General features: G+C 43.9%; 1 protein-coding gene across 1 annotated transcript in view; it reads left to right on the forward strand.

Moving 5' to 3' along the window:
* zdhhc15b (zinc finger DHHC-type palmitoyltransferase 15b) overlaps positions 1-20436 on the forward strand; it is a 45929-nt gene that overhangs the window by 17066 nt on the left and 8427 nt on the right. The window contains exons 4-10 of the mRNA XM_070882777.1: positions 741-810; positions 10328-10360; positions 13384-13504; positions 14285-14417; positions 16268-16394; positions 17773-17882; positions 19322-19398. Of these exons, the coding sequence (XP_070738878.1) occupies positions 741-810; positions 10328-10360; positions 13384-13504; positions 14285-14417; positions 16268-16394; positions 17773-17882; positions 19322-19368 (641 nt within the window). The 3' untranslated portion in view covers positions 19369-19398. The remainder of the gene's footprint in view (positions 1-740; positions 811-10327; positions 10361-13383; positions 13505-14284; positions 14418-16267; positions 16395-17772; positions 17883-19321; positions 19399-20436) is intronic.

A 20436-nucleotide genomic window follows, 5' to 3' on the forward strand; every position in this document is an offset into this window, starting at 1 on the left:
TGGGATTAGAGGGTCGGCTCTGGAATTCACTTTCATCGGCCACCAACTCATGTAACACACCATCTTTAGCATCACTACGAAGTTGGAATCAATTGACAGTGATGCTAAAGATGGCTTGCGATACACATAGAACGTACAGCACAGAAACAAGCTATTCAGCCCAACCAGGCCATACCTTGAATGTGACGTTTAATAGGATGAAGTGTGAGTGCCCATCCATCCCAGATCACCTTAAATTCTGTGAAATGTACTTCTATTGTATTGATGAATATTCATGAGACATTATGGAAAAACAATTGTTTCTCAATGAGCTGGGTAGGAATATGATGTTCAGTTCCAGACTCTGGCAGCATTATCTGAAGAGGGAATAATTGTAACAGTGTTGATCATTACTGATAAATAAATTGGAGCAATTTGAAAGAGAGTAGGTAAAGCCTAACTCGCGAACTGTTCTCCTTCCCCTGGCTTTACTGCCTTTTCAAAGGGAAGAAATAAGCTACTGAACTTTAAGCAGCGATAACTGTTTGAAGGTGTGTTTCAACATTCTCTACCCATTAGACCTGTTGAAATGCAATATTTCTATATTTACAGATTGTAAATAAGTGGCAATGCTTTAAAAAGGAAAAGTCTTTTAAAGAAGTTTCTGATTTTGAAAATTCTTGATATCTTGGAATTGCAGGATGTGCAAGTATAGTCAAGTATATTTGGTGGTACTAATCCTCGCTTTCTTCCCTCATCAGCCATCCGATACTGTGACCGATGCCAACTGATTAAGCCTGACCGCTGCCATCACTGCTCCATCTGTGATACGTACGTAGTTCAGATCTTTTTTATTAAGAAAATCTAAGAATGAGACTCTTGTGTATGGAGAAAGAGTCAGACTGAACACTGAGAGCTCAAAGTAAAGTGTGACCTTAGTCTTTTATTGCAGGTCTCCAGAGTGCCTCTCCAACCTGTGAAGCCTCCTTAAATACCTGTGCTCCCAAGTGATTATGGGATCCCTTGGGACTCTAGGGGATGAGCCCTCTGGTGGCTGTACAGAGTAAATACGAGTCCACATATATAACAACACTCCCGCCCCCCAAAAGTCAATAGTGTAACTAGTTACAATGTGAGTCGATCTGGGGCCCTTCTTGCCTTGTATCGGTGTGAAAGCTGGTGTTGTTGAATCATTTCTTGGGCCCTCGCTGGGCTGTTGTGCAGCTGGCCTTGCTAGGCTGCCTGGTGTGTTGGGCCCTGCAGGGTTGCTGTGGATGATGGGTTCTGCTTCGTAGTCAACCGTGGTGCCGGTTGCCACTGGTGTTGTCTGTTGAGGGGATCAAAAAAGGAAGGGTCCAAGGTGGGTTGCTCAGGATAGTCCGTGAATCTGAGTTTGATTTGGTCCAAATGTTTCCGGTGAATGAGTCCATTTGAAAGTTTGAATCGAAACATCCTGCTTCCCTCTTTGGCCACGACAGTGCCGGGAAGCCACTTGGGACCTTGTCCATAATTTAATACAAATACAGGATCATTGATTTCAATCTCGCGTGACACATTTGCGCTTTCATAGTATGCATTTTGTTGAAGCCACCTGTTCATGTAGATCAGGATGAACTAACAAGAGCCTTGTCTTAAGTGCTCTTTTCATGAGCAGTTCAGCAGGTGGGATCCCAGTGAGTGAGTGGGTCTCGTGCGGTAGCTAAGCAGGACTCTGGATAGGCGAGTCTGCAGTGAGCCTTCAGTTACCCTCTTCAAGCCTTGCTTGATGGTTTGCACTGCTCTCTCTGCCTGACCATTGGACGCTGGTTTAAACAGGGCACATGTGACATGTTTGATCCCGTTACGGGTCATGAATTCTTTGAACTCAGCACTGCTAAAACATGGCCCGTTGTCACTCACCAGGACATGGGGTAAGCAGTGTGTGGCAAACATGACCCGCAGGCTTTCAGTAGTGACGTGCTAGCCGACGTTATCTCACGTTCAATCCACTTGGAGTACGCGTCTACAACCACAAGGAACATTTTACCCAAGAACAGGCCTGCATAGTCGACGTGTACCCGAGACCACGGATTGGAGGGCCAAGACATAAACTTAGCGGTGCCTCCCTGGGTACATTGCTTAACTGTGAGCATATATTACATCTGTGAATGCAGGACTCGAAGTCCACATCGATACCGGGCCACCACATATAGGCCCCAAGTTTCCACACGATAAAAAACGGGCGCCCCTCCGAGCAGGGCGCCCGTTTTTCGCACCGAAAACGGCGCCGGAAAAAAAACGCGCTATTCTGGAGCGCCCTGCAGCTCCATGTCTGCTTGGCGCGGCGCCCAGGGGGGCGGAGCCTACCACTCGCGCCGATTTTGTAAGTGGGAGGGGGCGGGTACCATTTAAATGAGTTTTTTTCCTGCCGGCAACCCTGCGCGTGCGCGTTGGAGCGTTCGCGCTCGCGCAGTGTGAAGGAAACATTGGCACTCGGCCATTTTTGTAGTTCTTTGTAGCTGTTTAATTTTTGAACATTTTTTAATAAAAGCACATTGCCATCAGCACATCAGCACTGAGGCTTCTTGCAGCAGTGAGAAGGCTGCAGGAAGCGTCAGAAAGTTGAGGCAGTCGTTTCCCGATGGCCTCCTGCCCCTGCCGTCTGGAACGGCACGGCTTCCTCCTCCGCCCCCCGACGGGAACGAACGGCTGCCTCCTTCCCCCCCACCCTCTGCGGGAACGAACGGCTGCCTCCTGCCCACCCCCCCCCCCCCCCCCCCCCTCCCTGGCTGAAGCACTTTCACACAGATAGGAAGATGGTTTATTTAATCTTTTCTTTGCTTATAAATGTTTATTCAGGTTGGATTTATTTGTATAAGTATAAATAAGGATTTATTATAGAATTTAATGACTTCCCTCCCCCCCCCCACCTCGTTCTGGACGCCTAATTTGTAACCTGCGCCTGATTTTTTAATGTGTAGACAAGGTTTTTTCAGTTCTACAAAAATCTTCACTTGCTCCATTCTAAGTTAGTTTGGAGTACGTTTTCACTGTGGAAACTTTGAAATCAGGCGTCAGTGGCCGGACACGCCCCCTTTTGAACAAAAAATTCTGTTCAAAAGTGAAAGTGTTCTAACTGACTAGAACTGCAGAAAAAAAAATGTGGAGAATTGCGATTTCTAAGATGGTCCATTCTCCATCAGTTGCTCCTAAAAATCAGGCGCAAATCATGTGAAAACTTGGGCCCATAGGAACTGGCTATCGCTTTCATCATTATGATGCCTGGGTGGGTACTGTGGAGATCATTGATGAAAACGTCTCTGTCCTTTTGGGGACCATTACTCGATTGCCCCACAGAAGGCAGTCTGCCTGTATAGATATTTCATCTTTGCGCCGCTGGAACGGCTTTATCTCTTCCTGCATTTCCACTGGGACACTGGACCAGCTCCCAAGAAGCACACAGCTTTTGACTAGAGATAATAAGGGGTCCTGGCTTATCCAGGTTTTGATCTGCCGGGCAGTGACGGGTGATTGCTCACTCTCAAATGCTTCCATAACCATGACTAAATCTGCGGGCTGCGCCATTTCCATCCCCATGGTGGGCAATGGCAGCCTACTGAGGGCATCGGCACGATTTTCTGTACCTGGCCTGTGGCGGATGGCGTAGTTGTATGCGGACAACGTGAGCGCCCATCTCTGGATGCGGGCCGATGCGTTGGTATTTATCCCTTTACTCTCGGAAAACCGGGACATAAGTGGCTTATGGTCAGTTTCCAATTCAAATTTTAGCCCAAACAGGTATTGATGCATTTTCTTTACCCCATAGACACACGCTAACGCTTCTTTTTCAATCACGCTGTAGGCTCTCTCAGCCTCAGACAGATTCCTGGATGCATAAGCAACCGGTTGCAGTTTCTCGAAATCATTAGCTTGTTGCAATACACACCCGACACCATATGACGATGCATCACATGCTAGTACCAAACGCTTACATGGATCATACAACACAAGCAATTTGTTTGAGCATAACAATTTTCTCGCTTTTACAAAGGCATTTTCTTGGCTTTTGCCCCAAACCCATTTATCCCCTTTTCGTAGTAAGATATGCAGTGGTTTTAGCAGAGTGCCCCTGGAATTAGGCGGAAAAAGATAGAAAGAAAAGTAAAAGTGGAGGGCAGAGAAACCCAAGGCAAAAAGCAAAATGGGGCACATTACAGCAACATTCTAAAGGGGCAAAGTGTGTTAAAAAGACAAGCCTGAAGGCTCCGTACCTCACTGTGAGGAGTATTCGAAATAAGGTGTACGAATTAACTGTGCACATAGCAGTTAACGGATATGATGTAATTGGCATCAAGGATATGATGTAATTGGCATCATGGAGACATGGCTCCAGGGTGACCAAGGCTGGGAACTCAACATCCAGCGGTATTCAACATTTAGGAAGGATAGACAGAAAGGAAAAGGAGGTGGGGTGGCGTTGCTGGTTAAAGAGGAAATTAATGCAATAGTAAGGAAGGACATTAGCTTGGGTGATGTGGAATCGGTATGGGTGGAGCTATGGAAAACCAAATGGCAGAAAAAGCTAGTGGGAGTTGTGTACAGACCACCAAACAGTAGTAGTGAGGTTGGGGACAGCATCAAACAAGAAATTAGGGATGCGTGCAATAAAAGTACAGCAGTTATCATGGACGACTTTAATCTACATATTGACTGGGCTAACCAAACTGGTACCACTGCAGTGGAGGAGGATTTCCTGGAGTATATTTGTGATAGTTTTCTAGACCAATATGTCGAGGAACCAACTAGAGGGCTGGCCATCTTAGACTGGGTCTTGTGTAATGAGAGAGGATTAATTAGCAATCTTGTGCGAGGCCCCTTGGGGAAGAGTGACCATAATATGGTAGAATTCTTTATTAAGATGGAGAGTGACACAGTTAATTCAGAGACTAGGATCCTAAACTTAAGGAAAGGTATCTTCGATGGTATGAGACGTGAATTGGCTAGAATAGACTGGCGAGTGATACTTAAAGGGTTGACGGTGGATAGGCAATGGCAAACATTTAAAGATCACATGGATGAACTTCAACAATTGTACATCCATTTCTGGAGTAAAAATAAAATGGGAAAGGTGGCTCAACCGTGGCTAACAAGGAAAATTAAGGATGGTGTTAAATCCAAGGAAGAGGCATATAAATTGGCCAGAAAAAACAGCAAACCTGAGGACTGGGAGTATTTTGTAATACAGCAGAGAGGACAAAGGGTTTAATTAGGAGAGGGAAAATAGATTATGAGAGGAAGCTTGCTGGGAACATAAACTGACTGCAAAAGCTTCTATAGATATATGAAGAGAAAAAGATTAGTGTAAACAAACGCAAGACCCTTGCAGTCAGATTCGGGTGAATTTATAATGGGGAACAAAGAAATGGCAGACCAGTTAAACAAATACTTTCGTTCTGTCTTCACGAAGGAAGACACAAATAACTTTCCAGAAATACTAGGGGACCAAGTGTCTAGTGAGAAGGAGGAACTGAGGAAATCCTTATTAGGTGGGAAATTGATGGGATTGAAGGCCGATAAATCCCCTGGGCCTGATGGTCTGCATTCCAGAGTACTTAAGGAAGTAGCCCTGGAAATAGTGAATGCATGGGTGATCATTTTCCAATAGTCTATCGATCCTGGATCGGTTCCTATGGACTGGAGGGTAGCTAATGTAACACCACTTTTTAAGAAAGGAGGGAGAGAGAAAACGGGTAATTATAGACCGGTTAGCCTGACATCAGTAGTGGGGAAAATGTTGAAATCAATTATTAAAGATGAAATAGCAGCACATTTGGAAAGCAGTGACGGGATCGGTCCAAGTCAGCATGGATTTATGAAGGAGAAATCCTGCTTGACAAATCTTCTAAAAATTTTTGAGGATGTAACTAGTAGAGTGTACAAGGGAAAACCAGTGGATGTGGTGTATTTTGACTTTCAAAAGGCTTTTGACAAGGTCCCACATGAGATTGGTGTGCAAAATTAAAGCATGTGGTATTGGGGGTAATGTACTGACGTGGATAGAGAATTGGTTGGCAGACAGGAAGCAGAGAGTGGGGATAAAGGGGTCCTTTTCAGAATGGCAGGCAGTGACTAGTGGGGTGCCGCAGGGCTCAATGCTGGGACCCCAGCTATTTACAATATACATTAATGATTTGGATGAGGGAATTGAGTGTAATATCTCCAAGTTTGCAGATGACACTAAGCTGGGTGGCGGTGTGAGCTGTGAGGAGGACGCTAAAGGGCTGCAGGGTGACTTGGACAGGTTAGGTGAGTGGGCAAACGCGTAGCAGATGCAGTATAATGTGGATAAGTGTGAGACTTTCCACTTTGGTGGCAAAAACACGAAGGCAGAATATTATCTGAATGGCGGCAGATTAGGAAAAGGGGAGGTGCAGCGAAACTGGGTGTCATGGTTCATCAGTCATTGAACGTTGGCATGCAGGTTCAGCAGGCGGTGAAGAAGCAAATGGTTTGTTGGCCTTCATAGCTAGGGGATTTGAGTATAGGAGCCGGGAGGTCTTACTGCAGTTGTACAGGGCCTTAATGAGGCCTCACCTGGAATATTGTGTTCAGTTTTGGTCTCCTAATCTGAGGAAGGACATTTTTGCTGTTGAGGGAGTGCAGCGAAGGTTCACCAGACTGATTCCCGGGATGGCAGGACTGATATATGAGGAGAGACTGGATCGACTGGGCCTGTATTCACTGGAGTTTAGAAGGATAAGAGGGGATCTCATAGAAACACACAAAATTCTGACGGGATTGGACAGGTTAGTAGATGTCGGAAGAATGTTCCCGATGTTGGGGAAGTCCAGAACCAGGGAACATAGTCTAAGGATAAGGGACAAGCCATTTAGGACTGAGATGAGGAGAAACTTCTTCACTCAGAGTTGTTAACCTGTGGAATTCCCTGCCGCAGAGAGTTGTTGATGCCGGTTCATTGGATATATTCAAGAGAGAGTTAGATATGGCCCTTACGGCTAAAGGGATCAAGGGGTATGGAGAGAAAGCAGGAAAGGGGTACTGAGGTGAATGATCAGCCATGATCTTATTGAATGGTGGTGCAGGCTCGAAGGGCCGAACGGCCTACTCCTGCACCTATTTTCTGTTTCTATCTGCACTTTTGCTCCTTGGAATTTCCCGATACCTGGTTCGAACAGCGAAGGAAATTTGTTTAAGACCTGGGCACACGAAGTGTCGTCAGCAGGCGATAGCGTTCGGACGTCGTCCCAGTTCCAGGTGTAGCTTTCCCAGCCAGCTCCTGCCGAGCAGCGTGGGACCATCGCCCGGTACCATCCAGAGTGGTAGCTTGTGCACCGCAGCATCGTAGGAGACCTTTACAGTAGCACTGCTGATTACAGGAATCAGTTCTTTCATGTAAGTTCTTAGTCTCGTGCGAACTGGAGTTAAGACTGGCCTTGAGGCCTTGTTGCACCACAACATTTCGAAAGTCTTTTTGCCCATGATGGACTGGCTCGCGCCTGTGTCCAGCTCCATTGACACCGGAATCCATTTAGTTCAACATTCAGCATTATCGGGGGACAATTCGTGGGGAACGTGTGCACCCCATGTACCTCAGCCTCGTCGATCTGAGGCTTTGGTTCGTAGTGATCCTCCGTGGATCTGTTCTCCTCTGCAACATGGTGGTTTGCAGGTTTAACAGGCTTAGCAGCTCGCCTGCACACTCGTTGGAGGTGTCCCATTGTTCCACAGCCCTTGCAAACGTACTCTTTGAATCGGCATGAATGGAAACGATGATCACCCCCGCAGCGCCAACAAGGTGTTAATGGCCTTGCATTCATCACCCTTGATGGTGGACTCTGAGTCATCTGCAGACGTGCAGCTGCAGGTATGTGTGACCTGCCCTGTACGTTTCGATTCGAAAACAACATTACTTTGTTCACAGTACTTATAGCAGCACTTGTGTGCTGAGAGATTTGCTTCGTATTGTCACTGGTGGCAATGAATGTCTGTGCTATCGCTGTGGCCTTACTCGAGGTTGGGGTTTCTACAGTCAAAAGTTTATGAAGTATGGTTTCGTGATCAATGCCAAGTACGAAAAAGTCTCAGAGCGTGTGCTCCAAATGTCCTTCAAATTCGCAATGTCCTGCAAGGCGTCTTAGCTCGGCAACATAACTCGCCACTTCCTGGCCTTCAGACCTTTTGTAGGTGTAGAACCGGTATCTCGCCATCAGAACGCTTTCCTTCGGGTTCAAATGCTCTTGGACCAGTGTGCACAAATCGTCGTACGATTTTGCCGTGTGTTTCGCTGGAGTGAGCAGATTCTTCATGAGGCCATACGTTGGTGCCCCACAGATGGTGAGGAGAATCGCCCTTCGTTTGGCAGCGCTCTCTTCCCCATCTAGCTCGTTGGCCACGAAGTATTGGTCGAGTCGCTCCACAAAAGTTTCCCAATCATCTCCCTCCGAGAATTTCTCCAGGATTCCCACTGTTCTCTGCATCTTTGGGTTCGCAATCTGTATCTCGTCGCCAGTTGTTGTGTATGGAGAAAGAGTCAGACTGAACACTGTGAGCTCAAAGTAAAGTGTGACCGTAGTCTTTTATTGCAGGTCTCCAGAGTGCCTCTCCAACCTGTGAAGCCTCCTTAAATACCTGTGCTCCCAAGGGATTATGGGATCCCTTGGGACTCCAGGGGATGAGTCCTCTGGTGGCTGTACAGAGTAAATACAAGTCCACATATATAACAGAGACTGTTTAGATCAACCAATTCCTTGCGTAAAGGATCATTCATATACACTGGATTTCACATATAACAGACCCAATTGTAACAAATACCAACCACCTATAAAGGAAAAGTTCAACAGCCTTGATTTAAATGTAGTGCAACTCAACAGTGATATCACTGTAATTTTGGACATGGTTTCTCTCTCTGTTGGAGAGTGTCCGTCATGCTGACCGCACCTCCGCTCTCTGGTTACTACCTCTCCTGAACCTTTGCTTTTCTGATGCCACTGTTCGTATTTGTACAGTTGCATTTGGAGTGTTGCTCGACCGTCGCGTTTTGCAGGTAATACTGGGACGTTTCTGCTTGATGAATGTAATTGCATCTCTGTGAAACTGATAAATTGCAAGCAATATATTGCACCACCCTGGAAATTCATCTGTTTTGAGTTTATTACAAGTGGAGGTGGTGGCGATCTAACTTCAAACACACTGTTGAGAATACGAACGTTACAAGATCATGAGAAATACTGCACTGAACAAATACCCAAATATAATCATTCAGTATTACAAGCTGATGTTTATTATATGTAGGGCTGTAATAGTTATCAGATGGTTGATTAAGCAATGGTTAAAATAGTGCACCAGTGGGATGCTCCCTCTCTCCCTCTCTCCCCAAACACATTTTTCTAGATAGTTAAATTCCCACATTGCTAAACTGTTTAGAGGCACTGAGCAGAGGAAAGCACGTCTACCAAAATAGAGTGGGGCAAAACATAGTAATTAGCAGCTAGTTCAGAGCACTATTGGTCGAAGACTGTGAGCTTCCTGATATCTCAGAAAATGGTGATACCAAAGTGATGGTGACAGTGGAACGCTTACAAAATAAGGTGAACTACATAAAAATATCAAAGCTTGGAGCAATTGCATATACAGTGGGGAAGGGGCGAAAGCTTAAACCTTACAAATTGTTGAAATGTGTGAACGATTAATGTTGCTCTCAGTAGATCACATTATCTACTGAAATTGAATCATTGACTGAAATTACTTGGTTGAGCTCAGGATTGAACTTGTCAATTTCCTTTCTCCCCTGGATCTCTGCGCTCCTCTAATTCTAGCCTCTTGTGCATTGACGATTTTAATCATTTCACCATTGGCAGCCGTGCCTTCCAGCCACCTAGGCCCCAAGCTGTGGACTTCCCTCCCTTATCCTTTCCGCCTCTCCTTTTAAGATGCTCCTTAACACCTACCTCTTTAGCCAAGATGTTGGTCTCTTTAGCCAAGATGTTGGCCACCTGTCCTAGTATCTCCTTGTGCGGCTCAGTCAAATTTTGCTTGATAATTCTCCTGTGAAGCGCCTTAGGATGTTTTAGTACAGTAAAGCTGCTGTATAAATGCAAGTTATTATTCTGTAACGTCAGCCAAAGCAAAACTCAAATTGACATCCTGATGTACCTAGATCACAGAACTCTGTGTCACAAGAAAGTGCATGGCAGATTTTTGTTAAAGTAACCAACTAAAACTTAAAAAAAATACTTTTTGAATTAAATTTTCCTGAAAGACTAAAAATAATTTCTGAGGTTTCTCTCTTTAAATGTCCTGTATCACTATTTAACACTAACTGGATTTTATTGTTGTCTTTGTTTCTTAGATGCGTGTTGAAAATGGATCATCACTGTCCTTGGTAGGTCCAAATTGATACTTAATGAGTTCCTAGCCATCATCAGACGCACTGGGCATTTTGTGTGAAATAAGTCATAAACCCATTTGTAACAACATTTGCAGTTTTGTTACACCAGTGCACAGAGGATATTTTCTCCCTTGTCTGTGTGTTAATGTCTGGAATACATGGTTATAATTTAAGACTAATTGTTTAATCATTTACTCATTTACATTATAAATCCCGTTCTAATGAACCTGTGGTAATTTGTATAGCCATATTATCTCCTTAATACATTTTGAAAATCTTTCAAAATTACTATTTAGTTATTGTTCAGTTGTCACTTTTTGGGTGAGAAGTGTTAGTTTGGAGAATTAAAACATAGAAACATAGAAAATAGGTGCAGGAGTAGGCCATTTGGCACTTCGAGGCTGCACCACCATTCGATAAAATCATGGCTGATCATTCCCTCAGTACCCCTTTCCTGCTTTCTTTCCATACTCTTTGATCCCCTTAGCCATAAGGGCCATATCTAACTCCTTCTTGAATATATCCAATGAACTGGCATCAACAACTCTCTGCGGTAGGGAATTCCACAGGTTAACAACTCTCTGAGTGAAGAAGTTTCTCCTCATCCCAGTCCTAAATGGCCTACCCCTTATCCTGAGACTGTGTGCCCTGGTTCTGGACTTCCCCAACATCGGGAACAATCTACCCGCATCTAACCTGTCCCGTCCCTTCAGAATCTTGTATGTTTCTATGAGATCGCCTCTCATCCTTCTAAACTCCAATGTATAAAGGCCCAGTTGCTCCAGTCTCTCCTCATATGTCAGTCCAGCCATCCCGGGAATCAGTCTGGTGAACCTTCGCTGCACTCTCTCAATAGCAAGAACGTCCTCCCTCAGATTAGGAGACCAAAACTGAACACATTATTCCAGGTGAGGCCTCACCAAGGCCCTGTACAATTGCAGTAAGACCTCCCTGCTCCTATACTCAAATCCCCTTGCTAAGAAGGCCAACATACCATTTGCCGCCTTCACCGCCTGCTGTACCTGTATGCCAACTTTCAATGACTGATGAAACATGACACCCAGGTCTCGTTGCACCTCCCCTTTTCCTAATCTGCCACCATTCAGATAATATTCTGTCTTCGCGTTTTTGCCCCCAAAGTGGATAACCTCACATTTATCCACATTATACTGCATCTGCCATGCATTTGCCCACTCACCTAACCTGTCTAAGTCACCCTGCAACCTCTTAGCGTCCCCCTCACAACTCTCACCGCCACCCAGTTTATCTGCAAACTTGGAGATATTACACTCAATTCCTTCATCTAAAACATTGATGTATATTGTAAAGAACTGGGGTCCCAGCACTGAGCCCTGCGGCACTCCACTAGTCACTGCCTGCCATTCTGAAAAGGACCCGTTTATCCCGACTCTCTGTTTCCTGTCTGCCAACCAGTTCTCTATCCATGTCAGTACATTACCCCAATACCATGTGTTTTGATTTTGCACACCAATCTCTTGTGTGGGACCTTGTCAAAAGCCTTTTGAAAGTCCAAATACACCACATCCACTGGTTCTCTCTTGTCCACTCTACTAGTTACATCCTCAAAAAATTCCAGAAGATTTATCAAGCATGATTTCCCCTTCATAAATCCATGCTGACTTGGACCGATCCTGTCAGTGCTTTCCAAATGCGCTGCTATTTCATCTTTAATAATTGATTCCAACATTTTCCCCACTTCTGATGTCAGGCTAACTGGTCTATAATTACCCGCTTTCTCTCTTCCTCCATTTTTAAAAAGTGGTGTTACATTAGCTACCCTTCAGTCCATAGGAACTGATCCAGAGTTGATAGACTGTTGGAAAATGATCATCAATGCATCCACTATTTCTAGGGCCACTTCCTTAGTCTGCATTCCACAGTACTTATCAGGCCCCGGGATTTATCGGCCTTCAATCCCATCAATTTCCCAAACACAATTTCCCGCCTAATAAGGATATCCTTCAGTTCCTCCTTCTCACTAGACCCTCCGTCCCCTAGTTCTTCCGGAATGTTATTTGTGTCTTACTTCGTGAAGACAGAACCAAAGTATTTGTTCAATTGGTCTGCCATTTCTTTGTTCCCCATTATAAATTCACCTGAATCTGACTGCAAGGGACCTACGTTTGTCTTCACTAATCTTTTTCTCTTCACATATCTAGAGTAGCTTTTGCAGTAATGAAAACATGAATTTCACTATAACACAAATCTATGGTTAGTATTCTAAGACTACTTAATTTGAAAAGCCTAAGAAATTCCACCACTTGTCCATCTGATTGCATGTGCTATCACTTAACATCATTCCCAAATAACTAAATGGGGCATTGCTTTCAGACAAGTGGATCTTTAGTGCAGCTTTTACCTGGTAGTTTACTGTTTTTAAAAAAAAAAGTCATTCTTGAAATCAAGGTTCCAAACTCCCAATTTATTCAAAATAAAGGATATTAGTGATTTGGGGAATCTATTTATGTTTACATTTACACCTTCGCACAAGAGAGCAGTCAACGTTAAAATTCTACATGATTGGCTCAGTTGTAGCACTCGCCTCTGAGTCAATAAGTTGTAGGTTCATATCCCACTCCAGGGACTTGAGCCCATAATCTAGGCTGACATCCAGTGCAGTATTGAGGGAGTGCTACACTGTCAGTGGTACCGTCTCTCAGGTGAGACATTAAACCAAGGGGCCCGTCTGCTCTCAGGTAGACGTAAAAGATCTCATGGCACTCTTTCAAAGAAGAGCTAGGGAGTTGGTCCTGACCAATATTTATCACTCCGTCAACATCACTAAAAAAAGCAGATTATCTGGTCATCATCTCACTGCTGTTTGTGGGACTGTGTGTTTCCGGCCTTACAACATTGGCTATATTTCAAGAGTAATTCATTGGCTGTAAATTGCTTTGTGACATCCTGAGGTCATGAAAGGTGCTATATAAATGCAAGTTCTTTCTTTATGATTAGGAACAGAAAGACTCTGCCCTGAGCATTTTCTTTTTCTCTAGGGTGAACAACTGTGTTGGATTTTCGAACTACAAATTTTTTCTGCTGTTTTTGGGATATTCCATGTTGTATTGCTTGTTTGTCGCTGCCACTGTCCTGAAATATTTCATCATGTTTTGGACGGTAAGTTCTAATTTGCATCTAACCCCACCCAAAACACAGAGCACACAAATAAGACTTGGGTATTGCCTCTTTTTGCTGTTTAGATAGTGAGAGTAATTGGTGTGATGCACAGAAACCAAGTTTTTACATCTTTTTACACATCATGATCCAAAAATCATTATTACAACTAGAACATAAAATATTTTATATAGATATATATAGTACAGATTTTTTTTCCTTTCAGTTTTCCCTTTCATCTCTTGACCGTATCATCTGTTGCTAGCATGCAGTTGCATGGATGCTGGCCAACTGCCAGTACCTTGCCCCAGTGGCCATTGGTCATCTGAGCCTAAACAGTGAGTGTTGGCATGCTGTTTGACCTCGGATGGTGTCACAGCCAAGCCCGATCCTGTCCTCATTCAATATTGACATGTTTCAGCAGATGCTGAATGGGAGCCTTTGCTGACTTTTCTCACCCAGAGGTACAGAGACTAATTGTAGTACGCTAATTACTGACCAGACTAAGATCAGTTAACTCAACGCAGACTGTAAATTGAACTTGGGATCTTCGCAACTATATTGTTTAATGCTACAGCAAAGTGGTGCATTTAATCTGGTTTGTATGTATTAATTGTCTGTATGACTCAGAACATATGAAAACACTTAAAACAACTATGATATTTCCAGCATCCATACAGGATTTCAAATTTGAGAATTAAGTCTCGGAAATCAGAAGTTTATCTTGATCTTCCACAATGATGGGGGACATTTTTCATCTGCTCATTTTTCTCTGATTGACAGGGTGGTCTGCCTGATGGTCGTGCAAAATTCCATGTGCTCTTTCTTCTCTTCGTGGCTGTCATGTTCTTCCTTAGCCTCATGTTCCTCCTCAGCTACCATTGTTGGCTGGTCAGTTTGAACAGATCTACGTTGGGTAAGAGTTGAGCAACATCACTCCAGTATTGCACTGTTAATGGAAGAGGGTAGGGCAGATTTGAGATGCTGCTTTTGTTTTCTCCTCTGCTCACCATTGCTAAGTTGTTTTCTCCTCTTACCACTAATTAAAGAATTTATCAAATTAAAGTTTATCTTTGAAGGAGGGAAATATTTTAAATATTAATTCCATGCACAATCTCCAATCTGACTATGTTTACGATTGGGTTGTTATAGCATCTGTAGGACACAATTGGCCCTTGTTTCTGTAATTACTTTGTAAGTGGAGATATTTTACTTTTTACTTATTCTTTGAATGTGGGCATCACTAGCAAGACCGGCATTTATTGCACTTAAGAAGATGGTGGTGAGCCGCCTTACCACAGAGGGCAGTTAAGAGTCAACCAAATTGCAGTGGGTCTGGAGTCACATATAGGCCAGACGGGTAAGGACATTGTGAACCCAATGGGTTTTTACGACAATCCGGTAGTTTCATGGTCATCATTACCGATTTACCATTTTATTCCAGATTTATTTAATTGAATTTAAATTCCCCAGCTGCCGTGGTGGGATTTGAACTCATATCCCGGATCATTAGTCCAATCCTGCTGGATTATTAGTCCAGCAATATCACCACTATGCTACCGTTCCCGTTAGGCAGACTTATGTGCCTCTGGGTCTATATTCACATCCTGCCCAGTTGTGTAATGTGGATCATTAGTCCAGGTCTCTGGATTACTAGTCCAGTAACATAACCACTATGCTACCATACTTCCTGCATTGTAAGTGGTGTTTTAGGATTGATGATATTGTTATGGAGCTGATGGGTGATGCTATCTTCAAGTGCTTGAACTTCAAGAGGATAATATTGTTATAACCCAGAGACCTTCCATGATCTTGGTCTGTGTCATTGTGACACTGCACATGTCAGATGGTAGAATTCAATTACAGGTGCAGCGTCGATAATCCGAGACGATCGGTGGCAGAATAATCCGGAATCCGTAAAGTGTTCCGGAATCCGGACCCGATGACCCTGCCGACCTCGGGGCTCCGCTGCTGCCCGACCTCGGGGCTAGCCTCGTCGTCGCATGCCTTGCCCCCCCGCGCGCCTTGCCACCGCTGCCCTTACCTCGGGGCCTCCTTGGCGGGGTCCGCCCGAACACCACCTCAGCGGGGCCCCGCCCGACGACTTCCTCGGCAATCCGGTCAGCCCGACGACATCCTCGGCGAGGCCGACCCGCCCGATAACATCCTCCTCGGCAGGGCCCACCCGATGACATCTTTGGCGGGGACGAATGGCCCGAACAGCTCCTCGGAGGGAATTCCCACCCCCCTTTCTGACGTTCTGAAATCCGGAAATACCCGAACCTGGGCTCGGGTGTTTTCGGATTCGTGACTTAAGAAACAAATCGAATGTCCGGAAAAGCCCAGAATCTGGGTTTTAGGCGCTGCACCTGTAGCAACATTTGCACATGGACCATCTGAGATGGACAATCAACTCAGTGTTTCTGCTTCTGTGCAGTATTTCACTTGTAAGTTGGACGAGTAGTTTAATCTGTATGATAGCCTTGCAATATGGTATTTTCCACCATGCAAAGCAGTGGGATTATAGTGGGCATTCTATATATACATCAGTCAGTAAATTACCAGCTTGATCTTCTAATTTTACCAAAATATAGAATCTACTCTGAGCCGCTCCACAAACTGAGTAATTTTCCATCTGTTTTGCTAGCTACTAGCAATCTGTAATAACTGGAGGCTCCTTCAAAGCATGGGCCATCAGATTGCTTTTGTAAGTGAAACAGTGCCGTGGAATTTTTCTTCATTTGCTTTTTCTTTCCTTCCTTCTAGAGGCCTTTTCAGCACCAGTATTTCAGCACGGTCCAGATAAAAATGGTTTTAATCTTGGTCTGTGGAAAAATTTAAAGCAAGTATTTGGACCAAAAAAGAAGCACTGGCTGCTGCCCATCTTTACCAGGTACTATGTCTTCTTGGATTGTATTTTATCCATTCAGACTTTCATCACTGATGTGCTTTTGTAATATTGTATGCAATTTTAGTCCTGACACAAGCAGAATTTAATAGGACTGTGCAAGGTGGAATGGCCCAATAAAATAACTGAATTATATCCTCTTTCTGAGTTTCCTTGACGATGCCACATAACAGGTTATTGCACAAGATAAAAGTTCACAGGGTTGGGAGTAATATATTAGCATGGATAGAGGATTGGCTAACTAACAGAAAACAGAGAGTCGGGATAAATGGGTAATTTTCCAGTTGGCAAACAATGACTAGTGCGGTGCCACAGGGATCGGTACTGGGTCCTCAACTATTTACAATCTATATTAATGACTTGGATAAAGGGACCAAGTGTAATGTAGCCAAGTTTGCTGATGATACAAAGATGGATGGGAAAGCAAATTGTGAGGAGGACACAAAAAATCTGCAAAGGGATATAGACAGGCTAAGTGAGTGGGCAAAAATTTGGCAGATGGCGTATAATGTGGGAAAATGTGAGGTTATCTACTTTGGCAGAAAAAATAGAAAAGCAAATTATAATTTAAATGGAGAAAAATTGCTAAGTGCTGCAGTACAGAGGGACCTGGGGTTCCTTGCGCATGAAACACAAAATGTTAGTATGCAGGTACAGCAAGTAATCAGGAAGGCAAATGGAATGTTGGCCTTTATTGCAAGGGGGATCGAGTATAAAAGCAAAGAAGTCCTGCTACAACTGTACAGGGCATTGGTGAGGCCACACCTAGAATACTGTCACAGTTTTGGTCTCCGTATTTAAGGAAGGATATACTTGCATTGGAGGCTGTTCAGAGAAGGTTCACTAGGTTGATTCCGGAGGTAAGGAGGTTGACTTATGAAGATAGTCTGAGTAGCTTGGGACTATACTCATTGGAGCAGAAGAATGAGAGGTGATCTTATCGAAACATATAAGATAATGAGGGGGCTCGACAAGATGGATGCAGAGAGGATATTTCCACTCATCGGGGAAAATAAAACTAGAGGACATAGTCTCAGAATAAGGGGCTGCCCATTTAAAACTGAGATGAGGAATTTCTTCTGAGGGTTGTAAATCTGTGGAATTCTCTGCCTCAGAGAGCTGTGAAGGCTGGGTCATTGAATATATTTAAGGCTGAGTTGGACTGATTTTTGAGCGATAAGGAAATAAAGGGTTAGCGAGAGCGGACAGAGAAGTGAGTCCATGATCAGATCAGCCATGATCTTATTAAGTGGCGGAGCAGACTTAAGGGGCCGTATGGCCTACTCCTGCTCCTATGTCTTATGTTATTATGCCAAATTCAATCTTTCTAAATATTACTGAAATTTTAAAATTTCATTTTCAGTGTTGGAGATGGACATTTCTTCCCCATGAGGTCGCAGTCAGAGAGTCACAATCCATTGCTGTCTAATGAGGAGCACTGGGACGAGGGTGAATCAGATGTAGAATACTCAGGTAAGATGATCGGATTCTTGCTTTAATAGAAGAAATCGCCCTTTCTGAGGTGTCAAATGAGAAACATTATTATAAGTATAGTGTCCTGGTGCAGTTGTTTTGGAGATAAGTTGGGCTGCAAATTTCATTTGATATTCAGCCAGCTCCTTTTAGAATACTTCAGAATAATCCCATCATCCTTGAGTGTTTATCTGCATCTAATAAGCTATTTAAGGATCATATCGGGGCACTAGGAGCTGAATAATTATACATTATGTTTCAGTTATTGGCTCAGGAGAGCACCGAGAAGATGGCAGCTCCAATTTGGCCCCAATAAGTATGTAGGACTCATTAGTATATATCGACAATGAATTGAAGTGCCAATATGTGTCACTGGATCATGACATGAAGATTTGTGTGTCTTTTTTTTCTTCTTTGCTCACTATTTCCACCTCCCTCTCCCAAACACACACTCTTTCCACCACTTCTCTCTTTCTACAACTTCTCTCTTTCTCTGTCTCTCGCTCTCTCTTTCCACCTTTTGTCTCGCTCTCTCTTTCCACCTCGCGCTCGCTTTCCACACTCTGTAAGGCCATGCAGCTGTGACATTTTCCATATCCCGCAATGGTCATCATGATGTGGTTGCGAATTTATATCAAATTGTGAGCAAAATTGTGGTGGGCACTTCTGCCCACTAGGAATTGGGCTGCGATTTCACATAAGATGCTCACAACTAGCAAACAGAGGAGAATTTCTTCCATTCGTGTAAGTTGGTTCAAACCCGTCTCTATAGTGAAAGGAGCCCATGCACACTCCACTTCTCTAATAAACCTGTTGTCATGTTTTGCTGAACTTTTATCAATTTAAACTCAGTCAGCCAATAGCCTCTCGGCACTTAAGAGAATGCTGCAGCATTTCTACCACTGAAATTAAGGAAGAATAATCAGAGTGTCACCTCTGAATGGTTCATTAGAAAAATGTACCACTTGGCATGGTACAGAGCCAAATAGGAAGGCTTCAGGTTTGATCCCTATTCTGTGATGGTTGAGAGTAGTGGTGGGTAACGAGAATTGGCCTAGGTGTCCTCAGGCTAAAGAAGGGGAAAACATAAGCCAGTTTTCCAGCTCCTGATTGCTTGCTCTGCTAGAAGTGTGTGTGTGTGTGTGTGTGTGTGTGTATAAACATTGAATGAAGACAGGGTAGTTTTACATGTTCTGCTCCTCATGGTCAAGCAACGTGCTCACACATGAGGAATGGCAGCTTGACCGGTACTGGAAGGAGAAAATTAGGGTGGGAGGGGGTAGAATAATTAAGTAAAGACATTTCTGTATTGTAATATTCAATCTAATGTGCTTATAATATTCAATATAAACCTATAGAAAACACGGGGGAAATTAATGTTTTTTTTAAAAGGAATCAATTATTTGTTTTCTCTAAAAGGTAACTTTTTTCCCCTTTAGCAACTGCAAGTGGAGCTACCTCTGTGACTGTAGAAATGGAGTCCTAGCTGACATCTGGTGCTGTTTAGCACTCACAGGTCAGTGTCCGTGAGCCCCAGTAATTTTCACCGATCGCAGATTTCTATTTCAATTCATTAGGAGGATAGAAGTAAAAATGTAATTCATCCTGGAATGTAATGTGCTAGGTCCTGGAGTTTTAGAGTAAGTAGTCTCAAACTTGCTAAAATCTAAGTGACATGTGAGACTGACAAATGTAAGGATATTTTGAGACATGGACAATGAGAAAATGTAATGAGGTCAGCCATGAACTCATTGAATGGCGGTGCAGGCTAGAAGGGCCGAATGGCCTACTCCTGCACCTATTTTCTATGTTTCTATGTTTCTAAAATGAATCCTACAGATGAATTAGAATAGTTGTGTGGTGAAGCTGCGGCATTAAGTATGGCTTTGTGTCGTGACAACTTCCCAATCCAAGGCAGATGGTAAAGGAGAAGCCAATGAATGGAGGCTCCTTCCCACAAGTCGGCAAACAAAATTGACTCACTCCAGGCTACTGTTCAGCACCTTGTTCTTGGCTAGTCATGGAGCAATCATCTTGGAATAGTATATAGGGTAGAGTACCTTCCTTAGAAAGGCAGAGCATTAGCATGTGCATCAACAAGCTGATTACAGGTTGCTTTCTTTGAGTTCTGGTCATAGATGAGCAGAAGCCCAGTACTTCCACATCGGAAGAGAGTGACCCAGGAACACTCTTGCAAGCCTGCTGGTGACCATTTTGAGTGTCATTGGGAAAGGCTGGAATCCGATTTCTTCTCCCTTTGAATGGAGATGAGCTGCATGGCGCAAGCAACCCCAATTGATGAGAATTGAAAGGTTCTGTAACACACAAGCAATATTATTTATTTTGTACTAAACCCTGCAGACGAAATAATCCCCAAGTTAAATTCATGGTCTGTGCTGATCTCAACTGGGAGTAGTGTGACAATTGGACTCTGCACCCAGGTTTCAGCTAAAGTTTCTGCTTTTGATCATTATCCAGGGACCACCACCCCTTCCCCTGCTTGCTCGGCATACATCTGTGTGGATACCTGACCAGGATAGGATTGGGTTCATAG

This window comes from Pristiophorus japonicus, chromosome 6, assembly GCF_044704955.1.
Source record: "Pristiophorus japonicus isolate sPriJap1 chromosome 6, sPriJap1.hap1, whole genome shotgun sequence".
In the NCBI taxonomy this organism is placed as follows: domain Eukaryota; kingdom Metazoa; phylum Chordata; class Chondrichthyes; family Pristiophoridae; genus Pristiophorus; species Pristiophorus japonicus.